Source organism: Rhinolophus sinicus, chromosome 15 (genome assembly GCF_057876585.1).
Source record: "Rhinolophus sinicus isolate RSI-liver-muscle chromosome 15, RSI-T2T, whole genome shotgun sequence".
In the NCBI taxonomy this organism is placed as follows: Eukaryota; Metazoa; Chordata; class Mammalia; order Chiroptera; family Rhinolophidae; genus Rhinolophus; species Rhinolophus sinicus.
The window spans coordinates 115,601,410-115,622,410 of record NC_142515.1 but is presented as its reverse complement, the minus strand read 5'-3'; the positions used below and the strand labels follow the sequence as shown (position 1 = coordinate 115,622,410).

Here is a 21,001-nt window from a genome sequence, read left to right as displayed (position 1 = left end):
TTTTAGTAGACTTGTTTACTTAGTAGCAGTATGAATGAATCAGTTCTGAAACTTTCAGAAGGTATTGTAAGATTAAGCAAATGACTAAATGTGTAGTATTGTTCTGTGAAATAAGGTTTTCACTGTGAAATCAGAGACGTGTAAATATGGAGGAGGGCAAAAAATAAACCCTGTGGAGACTGGGACAGGGAGGCACAAGATGAGCCTGGAACATTTTGTTATGTCAGGAAGTAAAGAAATGCTTATGAAAATGATGTGGACATATCACAGGAGGCAACTTGGAGGGGCTTTCATTAGCCAACTCTAGGGTAATTTGAGCACCAGAATAAAGTACAGTGATGAATATTAAACCCTGAAAAACAATAGTTATTCATAAGTCCATGCCAATAATAAATAGGTAAATGAAGGGGGAAGGATGATTGGTAAATGTAGTGAGTGCTGGAGTTGGAAAGTCATCATTTCGTAGTCATCAGGCAGGAATCATTAATGGATACGGAGTATAGAGGATTTTTTAAAATAAGAATCAGGATATTTACATGGTCTTAAAGTGTTTCCTCACAGGCTGCCTATTCGTTTCAAGAGAGAGTAAAAATCAGCAATTATACAGTGGAGAAATTGGACAACATCTTGACTGGGAGATCAAAATTGTCATCACTAGTGAGAGACAGATGGATGTCAGAGACCTCCAGATGTAGTATCCTGAGAAGGAAATAACACCACCTGTGCAGAATTCCAGCTGAGAATGCAAATCTAAATCTAATCATCAGGAAACTTCAGACAAATCCAAAATAAGGAACGTTCTATTAAAAAGTGAGGAGGGACTGTATTCTCCCAACATAATCAATGTCAAAAGGCAAAGATGAGAGAATATACCAAATTAAAAGAGATTAGAGAGATAGATCAGCTCTATCTTATAACCTGACCCTGGACATGATCCTGTAGCAGACAGGGGGGAAAATACTGTAAAGGCCATTATTGAGGCCAACAGGTAAAATTAGAATATGAGTGGTAGATTAAAGTATTTATGTCAGTGTTAAATGTACTGGCATTGCTGATGTACTGTGGCTATGGAAGAGAATACCCCTGTTAGGAAATACACGCTTAAGTATTTAGAGGTAAAAGGCCATGATGAAATGGTTCAGGAAGATATTATATACCAGGGGTACCAAAAAAATGTAGGCACATGGTTTGTTATCTTTTGTTATCAGTGTATATTGAGTATTACAATTTTAATAGTTTTTTTCCTTTCTTAAAATGTGCATACTTTTTTATTGGCACCCTCTGTGTATATATCAATCTAAAACAATCCTGTGTTAGAATATATATATGCGTATGTATGAGAATATGAGGGTGTGTATACGCTTATATACGTATATATGCGTATATGTATGTATGTACATATGTGTATATATGGGTGTGTGTGGAAGAGTAGAGGGGACGGGGCTGCAAATAGTAAAGCATATGGAGTAAATTGCCACAATAGATGAATCCGGATGATGGTTATATGGGTGTTCTTTGTTCTATTTTTGTTGTTGTTTGTTCTTGTTCTGTAAGTTTGAAATTATTTCCAAAGTACCAGGTTTTAAAAATGACCGACTGTGAAATTTAGAACAGTGGACCAAATTAAAAGGTTAATAGACACTTAAAAGACATTTGACATGAAGTATAACATTTAACCCTGAACAAAAAAAATACAGGAATTAATAGATAGTTCCTTAATATGATTGGGGGGGAGCCCTAAACTACACATTTAATGATAAATGCTTAGGTTCATAACATAGATATTTTTCTGTGGTTTGTAAACCCCTGAAATTGTAGATAAACACAATTTTGCATACATTTGGGACAGAGGGACATATTTTTCATTAAGTTCTAAAGTTGACCATTGCCCCAAGGAAGTAAAAAGCCATTGTACTCTGGAACATTCCTATTAAAAATTAGGAAGAAAATAAGAATTCTGGGAATGCTGTTAAAATCTTTCCAGATGCCTTGAGTAGTTTATTCAAATGTAGAATTACAGATAATGTAAATAAGCCAAAATAATTGTTTTTTGCAGATGATATGATTAATTAATTGATTGCTGAAATTCTTTGGATAGATTCAAGTGAAATTAGTAGGTCAAAGGCTCTTGGTGTATTTGACCAATTTACTTTCCAGGAAGTTTTTATTAATTTCTACTTGTGTCAGAAATTTATGAGTGCGTTTCCTCCTTCTCCCCTGTCAGTATTACTTATGGTCATTGTGTCGATTCATATGATATGGTTGTTTATCTAGAAACCCCTAAAGAACCTATTTTTGGAAATTATATATCAGTTTCCTTTAATCTGGCAATAACCAATTAGAAGATATACTGGAGGGGAAAATTACATTCCCAGTAGCAACAGAAAACATAATTTTGTGGGAAATAATTGGAACCAGCAATATGTGAGATTTATGTAAAGAAAACCAAATTTTACTGAGAGAGAAAATTTGAATAAATTAAATATACAGTCTGTGTTTCTTAAAGAGAAGGCCTAATATTGTGAGAAAATTTTTGAGGCTATTCATTCTTCCTAATTTAATTTATAATTTAAAACAATCTATGCCAGAATCACAATGTGATGTTTTTTGAAAGTTGGAAAATGTATTTTGAATATTATAAACAAGTAAAAATAGCTAAATTTTTTAATGGAAGAGTATAGAAAATATTCTTGATGTTGGGGTTAATAAAACATGAAACTACAATTAAATCAGTGTGCAGACAAAACAGTAGAATAAATTAAACTCAGACTATACTATATTTAAAAATTTAATGTATGTTAAGTGGAGCAAAACAAATCAGTAGAATATTCTTCTAATGGTCCTGCAATAACAAAGTTAGCTTTTGGGTGAGGCCAGGGGTTCAAATATATATGCAAATAGATTGAATTGAATTTTTTTTAAAAAGCAAGCTATCAAAAAGCTAGAAGAAAATATATTTGATCAGAGAGGTAGAAATTTTCTAAGCATAAAAAGCAGTAGAAAAAATTGGAAGAGATTTGACTAATGAAAGATTTCAAACTTATATAGGTTTAAAAAAATACCATGAACAAAATTAAAAGACAAAGGACTAATGAGGAAACAAATAAGAAGTAAATTATTTATATCTTTCCTATAGGTGCAGCTCATAAACAAATTCTTAAAAATACTAGAACCCCACTGGGATAAATAGGTAAGAAATATGAACAGTAAATTCATAAGAGAAACATAGATGGCTAATAAGCATGAAGTCATATCCAACCTCATGTGCAAATTAAAACAATACTGTTTTTCAGCTTTAAAATAGGGACATTTTGCTTTTGTTTTAAACTCAGACTCAGTGCTGGCATGAGGGATATGAGAGAGGCACGCATACGCTGCTGGTGAGGGTGTAAATTGATACAAGCATTCTGGAAAGTCGTTTGGCAAAGTGAATCAAGAGCCTGCAATCCAATGATTTAATGTCCAGGAATCTCTTCTAAGGATATTATAAAAAATGATCCAGACACATTTATCATGGCATTGTTATAACTGCAGAAAATTATTGTAAACACAATGGTCCAGTAACGGGAATATACTTAAATAAATGGTTGTATCCCTACAATCATGTAGATATTTTAAATGTTTGCGAAGAAAGTTTAATGATACTCAAAACCGAATAGTGTATCGAACTGCTAACAGTTCTTCCCTCTAGGTCACTAAAGGAGTGAGAGTATTCTCTGCTTCTTTATATTTTGTTTTACCTTCTAAATTGTCTAAAATGAGAATTTCTCATTTTTATAATCAAGGGAAAAAAGTGAAAAACAAAAACACACAACACACACTCTTACATTGTTTTCTCTACGTCAGACAGAAAAATGGACTTCTGGTCCAGCAGCTATTTAATTGTTACAGAAATCTTAGCCACCCTGTGTACATATAAACACAACACGTGATACTTTGTGTGAGACGTAGTGTTAATGTTCACTAAGCCGGGCCATCGTTCCCTGCAAGGTAGATGGTTTAAAGCCACAGGGGATGTGACTGTGTTTGCTGGGTGGCCTGTAATAAAGTAATCGCCCTTAATGGTGTGGGGCTTTGCCAGAATGGTTTTTCTCCCCCCCTTTCCTTTATTTAAAGTCTGGGTAGGATCAATTTCCTACACTCCTGGCACTCCAGCTCTCACAGGAAGAAGTTGGGAGCAGATGGTAGTTCAGTGAGATCAGATTCCACACAGTATGAGTAATTTTTCTAGTTTTTTTTCCCCCTGAACCTTACATCTTACAGCTCTCAGCAATACTTCCTCCACCTGTGGTTTGCTAGTTCTTTTACTTTGTTCGATCCTCCCTTCTCCTACCCTAAAAATTTTCAAACAGCTTAGCCGCAAAGTAAATGCCAGAGAACTACCGTATGTGATAAATACTTGCAGGAACCCATAATAAAGTCCACCTTTATTGTGCTACATTTAAGTGAGACTGTGCTTTCAATCCATGACCAAATAGGGCATTAAATGCTTATCAAGATGAAATGGCTGTACTTTGTCACAAATTTTTAATAGACTGTTATATTATTTCCTAGAAACCAAGACATGCATGGTGACATATGGGCATTGTATTAACTAATACAGTTAGTTAAGATTTTCTCAGTTGTGCAAGAGTTGGAGAATATTTCTCTAATTAGCCAGAGTTTAAATCCATGTAAATTCATACGCTGAAGCTACACAGATGCTTTTCAGCTGTAAAAAAACGAGAGTGACTAGTTCTATGCTTTGTCATCCTGTAGGCGTCCATCTTTATTATGTTGGAGGGGAGGTATATGCCGAGTGCCTCAGTGACAGCAGCATCTTTGTGCAAAGTCGGAACTGCAACTACCATCACGGATTTCATCCTACTACTGTTTGCAAGATCCCGAGTGGGTGTAGTTTGAAAATTTTTAATAACCAAGAATTTGCTCAGTTACTGGCACAGTCTGTGAACCATGGCTTTGAGACCGTCTACGAGCTCACAAAAATGTGTACTATACGCATGAGCTTTGTGAAGGTAAGTGAGCCCGGACTCCTCTGGTTGGGGTTTCACACGCCTTGCTGCGCTTTCCCCCAATGTGCAAATCTATTTCCTCTTGATACATGTCCATAGAAGCCCACATGTTATCTAGGCATTTTTAGACTTCAACAAGGATATCAGTTATTAGGAGAAAACAGCCGGTCCTTGAATAACATCGTTTCATTCAACGTCATTTTGTTATGACATTGATGAGATACCACAGAGACTTAACTCTTTTTTCTATCAATTAGCCTGTGGTGAAATTGGTTTCGTTATATTCGTTGTACATCGTTTCATGTAAAGTTGAAGAACATTAAGTAAGGAGTTAGTTGAGTATCATCAGAATATAGGAGTGTGTGTGTTAAATGTCAGTAGTAGCAGGCTGTAATAACTTTTCCTTATTTGAATAGCGCTATTTAAGCTATTGTAATACCATTACAGTACGTTATGTTCTATACTTAACATGTAGGTATAGTTTAAATGTATGATTGTCTTTTGAGATCAATTCAATAAACACATCCCCCCCTTTCTTTTCATTCTGTTTTTCATACTTTTATGATGGTAACACCTCTTGCTTTTGTTTCAACTATAACCAAGTGATCTTTTTGTAAAAATAGAAGTTCGTCTCGTGAGATTTATTTTTGATTGGTCGAGGTTTTTTTATTATTTTTTAAATGGTTCCAGTAAACCTCATGATTTTCTTATAATTCAAAAGTTAATAAGGCCTTTGCCCAAAGAGAAATAGATGCCTTTAGCTCTAAGATTGTCTTGTAAGGTTTGAGGAGGGAGAAGTTTAAAGACATTGCTCTCAATAATTGATTTCTTTGCTGCCTCCTTTTCTACCTCTGGGAAATGAAAAAAGAATTTAAGATGCCATTGAAATGTAAAAAAATTAAAATGTCTGATTAGATTTCATGAGTCAGTAACTTATTCTAGTGACTGACTTATCTCTGAGTTCTCAAAGATAAATTTTTATCCTGTTACCTTGAGAAACAAAATTAATTATATATTTGGGTGAGGCAACCACCTTTCATGTCCTCTCTTCGGAAGCTCACCTAACTTGTTGTTAAACCTGTTTTGTAATGTATTTATTACAGAGGGCAATTTTGGAACCTGACTTTGTTAATCATCCTTTAGATCAAAGGTATCTTTCCCTGAATATCTTTTTTACCCCTGCTTTAAATCATGTTAGCAGATTTTCATTGTATTCTCTTAGTGTTTGTTTTCTCGAAACGTAATTCTATAATGCTTCATAGCTGAGCCTGGCACCTTTTTAGTATTAAAGGAGGATTTTTACCTGTATGTTTTGCACCTATGAGACGACACAGACCTTTCTCATCCATTATTAACATTTTTGACTTAGCATTTGGGCTAAAATGAATTTTAAAATGAGGACAGTGACTTGCCAGCATTGTTTTTTGTGTGCTGCTTTTATTGGTGTGGAAGAAAGACTACCTCTGAGAGTAAGAGATCGAGGTTCTCGTTCTGTGTGCCATTTTAACTGTGTGGTTAAGACCTGGGGATTCTTTTCTGACCCTCATGCTCTTCCTCTTTAAAATGGGTGAATGGAGTCGAGAACTGTGGCAGTCATTGCTAAGGTCCCTTGCTGAGGCTTTTATTATTGAAGGGCCGTTCTAGAAGAATTTATGACTCTAATGCTCATTTGGCTTTCTCCTCAAACTCATTTCATATTGATTACCCAATCAATTTTAATTACTTTACTTTTACACGTTTTTAATTATTTACTTTTACACAAGTAAAAACAACCTTTACGCTAATAAAAAGTGTTTATAACACAAGGTATGCATTAAAAATGTGTTAGATTTCATTCATTCAACAAATACTTTTAGTACTATTCCAGAGAATTAAATACAAAGGTGAGAAAGCACCTAAAGTCTCTAGCTTCAAGATGCTTATGGCCTAGTACCGTGTTTAATTATAATGTGATAAGTGCTGGAATGAAGAGTTAAGGATAAACTAATCTTATTTTAAAACTCCTGCAGACATGATAAAGGGCAGCTGCTTATCATACATTAGCAACAAAACATTTGCGCCCAGTACAACATTGTTCTTTATTATCATAAGGCCTGGATACTTGGCCCTCTCACAGTTAGCATCTTAGAGAAATGGTGCAGGACATTTGAGTAATATTAATAGCCAATCTTGTGCTATTTGTAAGATGATCTTTTTTGGACTTTACCACAAAACGTATATTTTATAAATTATTTGCACAGTAAAGTCTGAAAAAATCTGTGTCAGTTCAGCTGAACAAGTATTTCTATAGAGCTTCTGCTGTGTGCCAATCACTGTGCTAGATGTTTGAGATCAAAGATAAATAAAACCTGATCCCTGCCTTCAAAGAAATAGAACCCAGTCTTCTCTGATGTTCCTCATGAAACAAGAGTTTATCAGAATTTCATATTCCGTGTCCACCACACCGGTGAGTTATTGATCTTTGCAATAGCTAACTCACTTTTCTCTTTCACATAGTGACTTTCTTCTCTGCAAACTTGGTGTCTTAATTCAGTAATCCTGGAGATAATCTGGCAAGCTACCTTCTTGTACAAATGAATAATGGAATCTGTTGATTCAAGGCAATTATTAGCTGTCAATATTAGCTTTTTGGATACTTTCGTGCTCCTGCCAGTTCTGATTAGAGATTAAAAGCTCAAGAAATCCGTGTTAATAGGAGGACCTTCAGTGGCTGCATAGGGAAAAAACAGCATGTCTGTTTGTCTAACATAACTTTGTCCTTATTTTCTTAAGGATCAAGTGAGAATTTAATAATATTTATTACAATACCATCAGTAACATAACGGGCAATGAAAATGGAAGTTTAAAACTGTCTTGATTAAAACAGCCTTATAATGTATTTTAAAACATTCATTCCCCAAGACCAGTACTTCTTAATCCAGAATCCATAGATGAATGTCACGAATCTGTGAACACACCCTGAAATTGCCTGCCAAATTGTGTGCATTTGTGTGTGCAAGTGTGTGGAAAGCACCCGTATCTTTAAGTGTCTGATTATGTGAAGTCTTTTTCCTTAATAAGTGTAAGCACTGAGTTAAGCAAGTTGAATGACCTCCAATATGTTGTTTCTAGGGTTGGGGAGCCGAATACCACCGCCAAGATGTTACTAGCACCCCCTGCTGGATTGAGATCCATCTGCACGGCCCCCTCCAGTGGCTGGATAAAGTTCTTACTCAGATGGGATCACCTCATAATCCTATTTCATCTGTGTCTTAAATGGCCTAGGGCTTCTGCCTCTTGCAAACTATTGAGCCTTGCATGTACTTGAAGGATGGATGAGTCAGACACGATTGAGAACTGACAAAGGAGCCTTGATAATACTTGACCTCTGTGACCAACTGTTGGATTCAGAAATTTAAAAAACCTTGGTAACATACTGTTGATATCAAGAACCTGTTTAGTTTACATTCTAACATTCTATTGTAAAATCACCTACAATGCATACTTTTAGCAGGACTTTGTGTATAGTTAAAGGAGAGATGGCCAAGCCAGGGACAAATTATCTGTTGGAAAAAAACGGTCCTAAGAGATTCTTTTGTGTTTGGCACTTTAAGGTCATCGTTTGGCAAAAGTTTAGCATTAATAGTCTTTCTGAAGTGTGTTTTTATCAGGTTTAGAGCCCATGTTGAGTCTTCTTTTCATGGGTTTTCATAATATTTTAAAACTATTTGTTTAGTAATGGTTTTTGTTTGTTTGTTTTTTAAGTAAAGGTTAATCTTGATGATATACATAGTAATCTTCCTAAAATTGTATGCTAACCATACTGCTGTCAGAATAATGTTAGGCATATGCTCTTTGCTAAATATATCTGTACAGAATATTTGGAAGCTAAGAATTGATTAGACTAGTGGATTTAGGAGTATTTGAGGGGGTGGGGGGAGGTAAGGGAAATGACAACTGCAGATGTAGAATATACTGTAAAACTTCAGTTTGTTGTTTTAAAGAAACAAACTGATGTCTGAATTTTGCTGTGTTTCAATTTTTTAGAGATTTTATCCTACCTTTTTTTTTTTTTTTTTTTTTTGTCATCTTCTATCTCATTCGCTCCAGAAAGCAGTTATGCAGCTGGTTAATTTCATATAACTGTGAGAGCAAATGAATAATTCCTGCTATTCTGAAATTGACTGCCTATATGTTTCAACATCAATTGTATGGAGTGCTTGAATTTTAATAAGCAGTTTTTATGGAGTTTACAGTACAAAAATAGGCTTTAATTTTCAAGTGAATTGTTTGCCAAACTTAGTAACTGTTAAGTATTTGGAGGGTTTAAAGAACATCCCTGTTGAAATCCATTTCAAACTTTTTAAATTTTTTTGTACTATGTTTGGTTTTGTTTTTCTTCTGCTAATCTTTTATATTCACTTATGCTCTCATACATTGAGTACTTTTATTCCAAAACTAGTGGGTTTTCTCTACTGGAAATTTTAAATAAACCTGTCATTATTGCTTACTTTGATTAAAAATTTGTTATTTCCTTTCTTCACACACTAGATTTTACGATCCATAAGATTCACTACTCTCTTGAGAGATTTTTCTCAGATATTCTTTGCCAAACGTAACAAACTAAATTACTAACACAGAGACATGGAGACTGAATCGTGCAGAAAACAGACTCACTATTTAATCAGAAAGGAGCGGACACGTGGAACTTTAAAAATTAAGAAAGAACAAAATAGCAAAATCTGGAATTCCTGATCTAAATATAAAAACTTTTTAATGTGAGGAATTACAGCAGCAGCAATTCTTAGTGGATACCATTCAGTCAAGCAAAAGTACCCCCAATTTCTGAACTTCAGATGGGATGCGAGGGTGAATGTGAAAGGATGTAATATTGGGGGTGGAGGGGAGGGGAACTAAAACCGCAACAAGACAAAGCGATTACAGCAGGTTCTCGAATAATGTCATTCTGTTCATCATAATGTTGGTGAAATGCCATAAGAACTTAACTCTCATTTATATATCAACTAGTCTGTGGTAAAATTGGTTTCATTTACAATGTTTACAGACACTAAATGAGGACTTACTGTACTTTTACAATCTACTCGGCCTGGGGTGATCCCATCCTCTCTGTCCATCCCCACCTCCATCCACCCCCTACCTCACCCCCAAAACAAAGTTTGCCCATTAAAGACGCAGATTTGAGGAGATGTAGATTCTTCCCTGGCCAAATAGATGCCACTCTTTCTCCTTTACATTTTCATACCTCTTTCCAGAGTTATTTACCAACCCCACTTAGTCATCAAACTATGACCAAGGAGAAATGTCTACCGCATCTTGCTATTTCCAGAAACATCATAGTGCAAATGGAGAAAACCCCGGATAGAAGACGTAATGTTACAACACAAATTCATGTGTGTCTTTGCCGGATCACTTAGCATCTGTGAACTTCTGTTTCCTCATCTGTAAAATGGATGGAGATGATGTTGTATCCTCACCACAGAGTTGAGGTGAGATCTATTGGAAGAAACACATGTGGAAACACCTTGGGGACATAACTGCTGTGTAAGTATAAGGGTCACTGTTTTCTTGAACCCTCCCTCGTACTCTGTTTTCCCACTTACCTGCTAAATCATTCCTGGCACAGGTGTTCTGGAGCGATGATGATGATTGGTGGGATATAATAAAAGAAGATTAAATTAAAACTACTGGGCTTCAACAGTGAGGTATAACTGGAAATTGTCTAACATTAAAGAGGTCAGGTCAGGGTTTCTCACCCTTTTCCTAGTGAACAGCAATTTTTCTCCGAGTTCTCGTGGCTGCCTCACGGGTCAGTCATGCAAGCTGATAATTGGGTGTAGCAGCAGCGCTGGCCGCTTGGAGATTTACCCAAGAAGAAACCCCAGCATCCTCAGGAGATTGAAGGCTACTGGATTGGGAGCCGCAGACTTTGCAGCCTGGTGCATAACTTGGCTTGTGTGCAGCTCTTTGTATTTTTGGTAAAATCTTAGTGAAAATCAATCTCATCAGCCATACGAGGCTATTAAGTCTCCTGGAAGTTTTCGACGAAAGGAATGAAAAAGTCAAAGGAACTATTTGTTTGATTACTAGAAAAAAATTAAGCTAGTTTGAACTAAGGAAAACAAAGCAAACTGTCTCCTAGTGGATGTATTTTCTGCCACTAAGAGACGGCTAGCTGGGCTGCTTAGAAGAGGGCAGCCCTGGAGCTAGTAGCACTGCCTCACTGCCTCCGTTGGTAGTGTGTGACCACCAGCCAGTTTCTTAACTTTGCTGCACCCATTCCTCATCTGTAACATAGAGGCAATAAAGCTTGTCTCAAGACATGACTCCTAGTTCATTTCTGTAGAGAATTATCTTTACTTGTTCACTAAAGATTTTTAAAGTCCAAGAAAATAAAAAAGAAGAAATTAAAAGCCACCTGTACTAACACTTGATAATTGAATTAGTTTGTCCTTGAACTTGGTGATTATGACAACTTGTCATAGAGATATTCAGCATTATGTAGGCATTTTGGATCTAACGGTTAGTCTTACCAGCTCCATTTGTTAAGCAGGTATTGGCACCAATCCTGTGCCAGCCTCTGTGCTGGGTGATAAAAGTGAACAGATCCCCAGCCCCACCCTCAGGGAGCCTGCACTCTCGTGAGAAAGGCAGACAAGTGAATAAAAATGACACCGTGCTGTGGCAGCAAGGCTACAGAAGGGAACATAAACTGGACCGGAAGAGGAAGGGAGGACTTCTCAAAGGAGATGGTGTGCTAAGTCGGAATTTACAGGCAAGGGATGGAGAGAGGAAGATGTATACAAGGCAGAAGGGACAGAATGGGAGAGCCTGGCACATTGGGGAACAGTGATGCCATGTAGCTGGAGTGCTGGGCAACTAGTGAAGGTAAAGAATGGAGAGGTAGGAAGCGGCCAGGTCAATACAGAGCTTGTGTACATTATACTAAGAAATGGGAGTTCCGCGCCCCCCCCCCCCCTCGCCACCCAGGATTTTAGCTCCTAGAGAGCTCAGCCTAGAAAGGTTGAGAGAAACAGTCCAGGGTCTAGGAGAGAACAGACAGTGAGGCGTACACACAAGGAGCAGAGAAGAGCTAAGAAAGACAGAAATAGAAGCCATGAGAGTTTTCAACAAGGAGGGCTTGACGGGCAAGGGGATAATAGTACAGGATTGAGAAGGTAGAAAATGTTTATGTTTGGTCATCAGGAAGTCTTTAGTGACCAAAGAAGTATTTTGGGGTCGTGCATGAAGCCAGACTGTGAGGGTTTGAGAGTTTGAACTGAAAAAGTGGAGGCAAACAGCATTTGATTCTAGGAAAGTTTATTGGTGAGGAGAAGGACACGGAGATCTGAAGGTGGTGGCTAGAGAGAGAGTAGATGTGAAAGGAAGGCTCTGTTAGAACAGAGTTGTAACATGCATGTGTGATGTCTGCCTCCATGGCGAGGTCGTCCGCTAGAAGGGGACTAAAGCTGGGCTGAAGAGGAACAGGAAGGTCAGAGCAGTTGCTGTGAAGAGGGGTGTCAACTAGCAGTTAACTCAAGCCCTGGGAAGAGCATCAGTGGCACAACTGAGGTTGGGTGGTGTGGCCTCACCTGTAGATCCAACCTGCAGGGTTACATACAGGCTCTGGAATGTGGGGGCAGGATTATAGAAAAAGAATGTGGTAAAATACCTGAAGTTGAGGATTGACAATGCAGCCTTGGGAAAATTCTAGGAAATGAATGCCCAGCATCGGAACGATGGCCTCTGTGGTCCAGGCTAAGAAGCCGACTAGATACAAGAAGCCAAAACAGCTGCAGGGCAGCTGAGGTGAGAGCAAAGAGCACATTCAGTGTCAGTGACCCCGGCCTTCTCTCATGACTTCACTCAGAGGAATTTGAGAACGCAGCCTCTCAAAATTCTCAGACAATAAATCCTGAACCAAGGCCCTTCATGAAGAATGCTGATGTAGTGGAGAGTTGGGAAGGTCACTGGAGGAGAGAAAAATCAAGGAACCAAGAAGCAGGCTGAGAGGAGTTAGGTGTTTTTGCTTATGCTGTCACCAGATAGTGCTTGACTGATAGTAGGCACTCCATAAACAATGAATGAATGAATGAATGAATGAACGAATGAATGATATGGTCTAGTCACATGGACATCGAAGTCATTTAGGGTGATGTAGGAGACACCGAAAGGTGACAGTGGAATTAGGGCGAGGGAGGAGCAGAGACATAGTGGTGAAGAAAAAATTAAACCATCAAGAATCCAGAAGAACAGGGCTCTGAGAAGAAAGACACAGGGGAAAAAAAAAAAAGCCAGAGAGAATCAGGGACATCCATCAGTTTATCCTGGAATCAGGAAAGGAGCACTTTGAAAGGTGAAGAGCTTCCTTCTCCCAGCACTTGGCAGAGGCTGGTATCATCCCAGAGCTCGGTGTTTTTCATAGACGTTAATCTTATGTCATCTGTGTCTCTCAAAGATTCCCTATACCTGAGGTTTTGGAAGGATTTCTAGCTCAGTACATAGCGTTTGTGATACAGTTAAAGCAGGAACTCAGGAAAAAGGGAACAGGCGAGAAGAGAAATGCGATTGGTGAAGCACACTGGGCAGAATTCCCAGCCTCCCGAGAGTCTTGTATTTCAGGTTATGGATTTGTTGCTTCCCCAGATCTTACCATGTCAGGAATAATGTCCATACCGGCAGTTACAAAATAGTCACAGGGATGGAAAAGACAGCACAGGGATATAGTCAGTAATATTGTGATAACTATGGATGGTGTCGGGCATACTAGACTTGTCGGAGGGACCACTTTGTAAGTTATATAAATGTCTACCCATTATGCTATTCCTGAAACTAATAATTGACTTTCATTTGCATCACTCCCTAAGCCACCCTTAATTTATAGACTAGCTGCCTGTTAGGACACCTCTTACCCTTGTGATTTCCAATAGTAATATAATTTCTTTATTCCTGGTTCCATCCCGGGTTATTCTACCTTGGATGTTGGCCACACCTGATCTCCAATTGGAATTCCCAGCACCAGTCTTAGAGTGCCGCTAACCCCCCAGGATTCAAGCTCTTCTTAGCTTCTGACTTTCACACACGTTCTACTTCATCTGCTGAAAGGACGCCCCACTGGCAAGTCACATCCAGTGGATTCCTTCACCACAACGTTAGCTATTGTCTTTCTGTGTAATTCCATTCTAAATTCTTGTTTATCCCTTTGTAGGGAAGGATTTATTTTGGTAGTGTAATTTTCTCTCCTCTGGTCAGGACATCAAAAGCTCCTATGCTACTTCTGGAAGTTTATGGTTCCCAACTGGGTGACCTGGCAGCCACTCTGCCCTGGGTGTCTGCCTAAATACACAGCAGATTCTACCGTTACCAGTCGTCATATATTAATAACTCATTTGTATCTAGTAAAATCCATTAACTCACGTCCTTACCAATTTTTCTTCTCCACCCCGGCACTTGCCTAAATATATTTAGAAACTTCAATTAGCACAGGTCCTTTCGAGAGGAAGGAGACAAGAAAAGCCAATTTAACCTTTGTAGGATATGTAATTCTACTTAAGCATAAGGCATTAAATGTAACACCACTAAGAAATGTCTCTGAAGCTAATCCCCATATGATAGTAAAACGCTTTAAAATTTAAACCTTGACAACACCAAAGCAATGGGTTGTGACATGGCTCTATCTTTAAAACGGGTAGAGGATTTCTATATATATATATTCCAGACTCCAGCTTCTGTCTTTCATGAGACTGGTAGCAGGATTAAGTCCAGAAGAGAAAGGCCTTGAGTCAGACCTACATCCAGGTCCTACCCTTGAACTCCCTCCCTAGTGACCTCTGTGAAGTTCTCTGAGCCTTTAAAGCTGGATTTTCTCAGCTTTAAATGGGAGATGTATTCTTCAGGTACGGTGTGAAGATTAGGAACTGTTATGTAAAGTGCTGCTTTTCATACCTGTCACCTGAGTTGGTGCCTAATATACAGTAGGTGCCATTATTATGTTTGGTTAAGCTGGTGGGATGTTTTTAATTTATGTGTCTATTTGAAAATTCACTGTAACTGCCTTCAGATTCGAAAACATTAAAGTTGTATGGTATCCAAGTTATAGCTCAATAAATCTGTAAAAAAGAAAGATTTTTAAAATTCAGAAAAAGGAACCTATGAAGTTCCCTTAGAAAATATAAGAGATTTTTAAGCTGAAACACCTCCGTGCCTATTCTGCAGATGACCAACCAATATTGAGGAGTGGACTTCATCTACTTTTCCATGAGAACACTAGGTAGTTTGCCCTTAACCCAAACATTAACTACGACTTTTGTATCATAAGAGTGTTTTGATAATCACACTTTATGCGTAACCCAAACATTAACTACAACTTTTGTATCGTAAGAGTGTTTTGATAATCACACTTTATGCGTTGGGAAATAATTTGAAATTCATGAAAAAGTACATTCTCATGCTTTGATAAATGAGTATAATTAGTTCCAAAATTTTTGTTCATAAGACAAAACCGGTGTTATCCATCATTAAATATCCCCATTAAAATGAATGTAAAAACTTCGGTGTTTTCTCTTAATGGAATGATTACTAGAGTGCCTCATTTCATGGTGTTGGAGGCCCTCACGGCTTTCCTGCTGCCTTCTCTGCTCCATGCACACACTGTCCCAAGGTGACCTCCTCCATTCTCCCGCCCATGGCATGAAAGAATGATAAAGGTTAGGCCAGGTAAAGCATCTTGGTGGTAATATGTAAATAGGATTCATACTTCTACAACATACAAAACTATAAAGTTTTGCATTATGAAATAAAATGTTTCAGCATTTGAAGCAATATGGCGGCACCTATGGTACCCATATTCACCATTTCAGAGACTGCAAATTAGTGCTAACTGAAAGTGACATTCACAGTATTTGGCAAGCTCTTCTTTTCCAATGAGGTGTGGTAGTTCGTTATTAAAATATATTTGTGGGCATGTGTTGGGCAGGGGTCTAATATAAGTGCCATGTTGCTCAAACTGGGGTTAAAAATAAAATCCTAATGGATGAACATGACGTCAGATGACTCCCAACAGGTATTGATCACTAAAAAGCAAATTATCTGCATCAAAAATTGGCATATGGACACAGGGCTTAAGCGAATAAAACTTTTATCGAGGAGAGTATACAAAAAGAGATGTGTGTAAAGAGTGTTACTTAACCTGCCTCCCTCACCTCCAATCCATCCTCCCTACACCCCCTCTCTAAAATACCGATGTTACCTCTCTAACCTGATGAAAATCCCTCAGTAAGTCCTTATCACCGTATATGACGTGTAATAATGAGATCGAACAAAGTGTCACCTCTTTGCAGACCATGGGAAGATAGTCTGGCTCCACCTGTCTCCGAGCGTGTGCCTACACAGGCCCCGAGCTCCAGTCACACTGGAAAATTTGTCATCGTTCCCCATAGCCCCTGTCTGAGAGGTCCCCCTGCTGCCCAGAAAATTCTAACTCATCAAAAATATTTGAGGCATGACCTTTTCTGTGTAGTCTGTCCCTGGTAGCGTTGGGTGTCCCCTCCATTATGTTCCCATAGCTCTCTCTACATACCCCCATTCAAGCCATAAACATTTCTAGTCAATATTTCTCGTCACATTCCTCCACTCCCCTCGCTGCTGCTTGATTACAGGATTGTATCTCGTTCATCTTAGGAGCCCCAGTGCTACCCACTGGCTTGGAATATAATAGGCACTCAGTAAACGCTTGGCTCAATGAAAGAATGAATTCACCTAAAGCTTCATAACTCTTCTTGCTGGAATAAATGGGTATCCCAGAAACTGCTATTTTAAGTATGATTTTTATCCTTTTAGAGTTGAACACGATTCACTTTTTCCACAGGGAAAGCTCACTCTGAGTCAGAAGGTGAGATCTGAACTTTCTTTCTTTGGAATTTGTAGGTTCCTCCTCTCCAGAATATTTTTACGTAAAAACCCAGGAGATGAGTGCAGGCAGGTGAATATTTACATACATGAAATTCAACAATATTTTTTCGAGGGCATTAGTGACCATAACACTACAGTGGGGTTTCCAAGAGTGGAGGACGTGGCCCAGCCTGGTTCATAACTACGTTGAAATGGCCCAGCAGACAATCGTGGAGGCAAGAGCTTGAAGGACCAGGGAGCTCACATAGCCCCCCCACGCCCTCAGATGGCCCATGTGTGGGCATTAGGGGTGGGGGCTGAGCCCCTGAAGTTGCGCATAAAATGTTCTGTGTATGTCCTGAGGTGTGTATTCCCTGAGGGTGGACGGGCCCATAGCTTTCATCAAATTCTCAAAACCATCCGAGACCAATAAAAGGTGAAGATGTAGCCCAGTATCAACCCCTCTCCTTTTACAAAGAAGACTGAGGCCTGGGCAGTTGGATGCTTTGTCCCGGGCGTCACAGCACGTCAGTGTCACAGCTGTGTCTAGCACCCAGTCTCCAGGGATCTTTGTACTGTTTGTCCGTGGTGCCGTCCCGTCAGAGAAGTCTGATGCTTCCGGCAGTTTCCTGAGAAAGGCTCCTTAAACTGATGGCAGTATCCCATATGTGCTAAGTCAGATACAATATCAAAGGGTACCCCTTTAAAACTAGAGGTAAGGAATACGCTTATTGCATTTGATTTCCGTGTTACACCAGATTATCTAACTGTGCTATGATTAAGTGCTATTCGATACTTCCAGTTTTTTCTCCCCCACACACTTTGGAGAATCTTTTGCATTTGTACTACAGGTCAGAATGCAAATTTTACAATAAAATTACTGAACTGTGTTGGAGCTTTGAAAGTTGCATTTTCGTAGGTTCTTAATTTCTAAAGTTATGACGACTGGCTTTATTTATTCATGAGCCAAGTTACTGAACTCTTTTAAAGGGACTACTATGTGTTTTGTTACTTTGTTTTCTCTGTAGGAAATGACAGTCAGAAGTTCCCTGGAAAGTTCTTGTTTCAACTCCATTTTTTATGATTTTAGCAAGAGAGGCATCCAGGCTCTCTGTTTTGGAGTCGTAAGAAAAGAGGTTCTGTATTTCTGTTTCTCATTGAAGGCGCCCCTCTTTAGTTACTACGGCCTCGATGAGATTGCTGACAAATGTGACAAGAATGATCTGTCATCGAGGAGCCGTTGTCTTGGCTTTTAAATAACACTGAAGGAGAACAGGAGGTTCTTTCCCAGTCGCACAGCTGCCTATGGTGATTCTACTTAAAGCTTGGAATGATTGCTGGGAAAGTCTCACAAGGAGAGCTTCAAGAGCGGGAGGCAGGGAGAAGAAGCTCCAATTGCAGAAGAACGCAATGAGATACGTCACTATCATTAAAAGACTGCTAGCTTGGTGGGGAGATGTCGGGGTGGAGCTCTGTCCTTTCTAGGAATTCCTAAAAAGACTAGATGGGACAGAGAAAGAAAGACCAGAAGGAAAATGATAGGAATGTTATGTGAATATGGAGAAATAAAGCATTTTCATTGTGCGTGGGAGGGTCACATGCCCGCACATGGCAAATGCAGAACAGAACCCGGAGGAACAGGAGCAGGGGTCCCTGAAAGAGGCACCAAAGCCCGGGCCAGGTGCAAAGAAACACACGGGCAGGAGAGAAACAAGAGTTGAGAACTGACAACGTAAAGGAACAGGAAGAGACTGAGAAGAGAAGCCAGCGCTGCTGTCTGCCCTCCAGCCCCCTTCCTGCACCTTTCTCGTGTCCCCACCCTGCACCCCCACTTGCAGAGATACCCAAGCTCCCTGCTTGCTGCCCTGCTGTCTCCAAGCTCCTCTTGGAAGCTTATTCCTCCCGCTTCTAATCATCCATTCATGTATGCAAGCATTTATTCAGCAAACGTTTGTTGAGAATGGTTTCTGGCAAGAATCAAGATTTCATCTAGCCTTGGAGCAGGGCTGCCAGGAAATCGCGATGAGGAAATGAACACTGGGACAGTTCCAACAAGAGCCATAATCACCAGCAGTGTGTGGTTACAATCTAATAGAATTGGGGTCACTGGCTAAATGGTTCCCTGTCCCCAGGTTCCTTCCCAGGGTAGTCAAGCCCTGTTTCATCTGAGCCGACTGTACAGGTGAGTGGACACAGTGCCGATGTCCCGAGACGCCAGGCAATGGGAGAAATGCCCTCTGCTATCGATTAGGGGTGGGATGTCTTGTTAGGACGCTATACTTGTTCTCTGGGATGCTTCCCTGGTCCAGGCTGGCTGTGTGCTCTACCATGCTGAACGCTGACCCCAAAACACCAACCTGGGCGGGACCTCACTGAGGGCATGGGCAATAGAGATGGTAATCCTGGATTCCCACTGTGAATAGTATGATTCCTCCAGTGCTCGCTTTTGTCTAACTTTCCTCTTTTACGTATCTCCCAGGTCCCTTTGTTTCTGATCGAGACTTTGGTTAAAAATACAATTGTTTAAAATTTTATTATAAAGGTGACATGCACAGGATTGATTAACAATCAAAGAGTATAGAAGGACTTATACTAATTGAAAAGCAGCAATCCTAGACTCCGCTCTCCCCTTTCCTAATTTTGCTGCTCTGAGGCAACCATTGGTACATCGGTTATTGCTGCTGTTGTTTTCTGGTTTTGTTTTTTTGGTTGCCATCTCTGCAGTTCTAACTAACAAGCCTCTACTTCTGTTTCTTAATATATCGATTCTAGACCTCGTTTATTCCCTCCTGTGATGGAGGATTTAGCTAACTTATGTGGCTCCCACATCCCCTTCCCACCTCCTCTCAAAGATTCTTATTTCCGTCACTTTGCCCTCAACTTCTCCTCCCAACCTTACAACCTGAACCTCTATTTGTAGAATGTCAAGGTTGATGGCATTTATAGTGTTCCTTAAACAGAGTCAAGTTTCCTGTGACTTGCCCACAGGTTGTTTCTAAAGGTTCCAAGCCAACGCACAGCATTTACATGTTCATAACTAGGTAAATGTATCCATCTAGAACCAAGTGGTGAGCTCAGATCATCCATCCTCCTCTATGGATCCAATATCACAACAACTGGGCCTGTAAGTGGAAGATGAGTCTAGAGTCAAGTTCAAAGTTCTCCTTTTCTGTGTTCTACCATGTAATCAAAATAACATTTTCTAGTTTGCTTTTTATTTGGACCATAACTTCCTAATAAAGGAATTTTCTGTTTTTTCTTGCAGTTGCTGATTCCTTTTCTTTTGCTTGCATGTGATGGGTTTCTGATATGTCATCTTGACTAGGCTAGAGTCCTGTTACTAAACTCTAATCTAGGTGTTGCTGTAAAGGGATTTTCAAGATGTAATTAAAGTTCCCAATCAGCTGATTCCAAGGAAGGCAGATTAACGTGGGTGGGCTGGTTTCCCTCCAAGACAGAGAAGAAATTCCACCTGAAGCTACAGCTTCATTCTGTGCCTGCGGAGTCAAGCCTGTGTGGTCTTCTTCCCTTCCTGATAACCTCACCTATGGATTTCAGACTTGCCCCATAGTCATGTGAGCCAGTTCTTTGTAATAAATTTACCTATATGTATGTATGTATATATGTATGTATCTCTATCTATCTATCCCTGTCTTCTATCATCTCTAACTGGTTTTGCTTTTCTCCTTGAATCCTTCTGTTCATTTATCACATCTTCAAGTTTACCAATGTCTTTATTATACTATTTAGTCTACCAAATCCTCCTTTTTTCTGGAGCCCTCCCTCCTGAAGCTGGTTACCTACCCCTCCAATTTACATAATTCACTCTCCAGGTCTGCACAGCTAGCCACCTTCCCAGGACTCACTTTCACTGTTCTCCCAGGTTGAACTTATGTTTCTTGGATACCGTTTCATGCACTTTGTTGGTTTACTTTCTCATTTGGTTGGAGTGTAGCTAAGTTACTTCTTTAAAAAGAAAATGGAAGATAGCTTCGAGAAAATGTTTTACATTTTGCTCTGCAGGTTGAATATGATTTCCCCCAAGAACTTTGAAGGCACTGAAAGAGTTGCTCTTTGCTATCTAGGATTCCTGGTGAGAAACC

The 21,001-nt window shown here is 39.3% G+C and overlaps 1 protein-coding gene across 4 annotated transcripts in view; it reads left to right on the top strand.

Annotated features, from left to right (window-relative positions):
* The window catches only part of SMAD1 (SMAD family member 1), a 70,057-nt gene extending 60,556 nt beyond the window's left edge, over positions 1–9,501 (top strand). For all 4 annotated transcript variants that reach the window (XM_088792587.1, XM_088792590.1, XM_088792588.1 and 1 more), the window contains 2 exons: positions 4,759–5,015; positions 8,124–9,501. In XM_088792587.1, coding sequence (XP_088648713.1) covers positions 4,759–5,015; positions 8,124–8,267 — 401 coding nt within the window. In that variant the 3' untranslated portion in view covers positions 8,268–9,501. The remainder of the gene's footprint in view (positions 1–4,758; positions 5,016–8,123) is intronic.
* Positions 9,502–21,001: the final 11,500 nt, after the last annotated feature.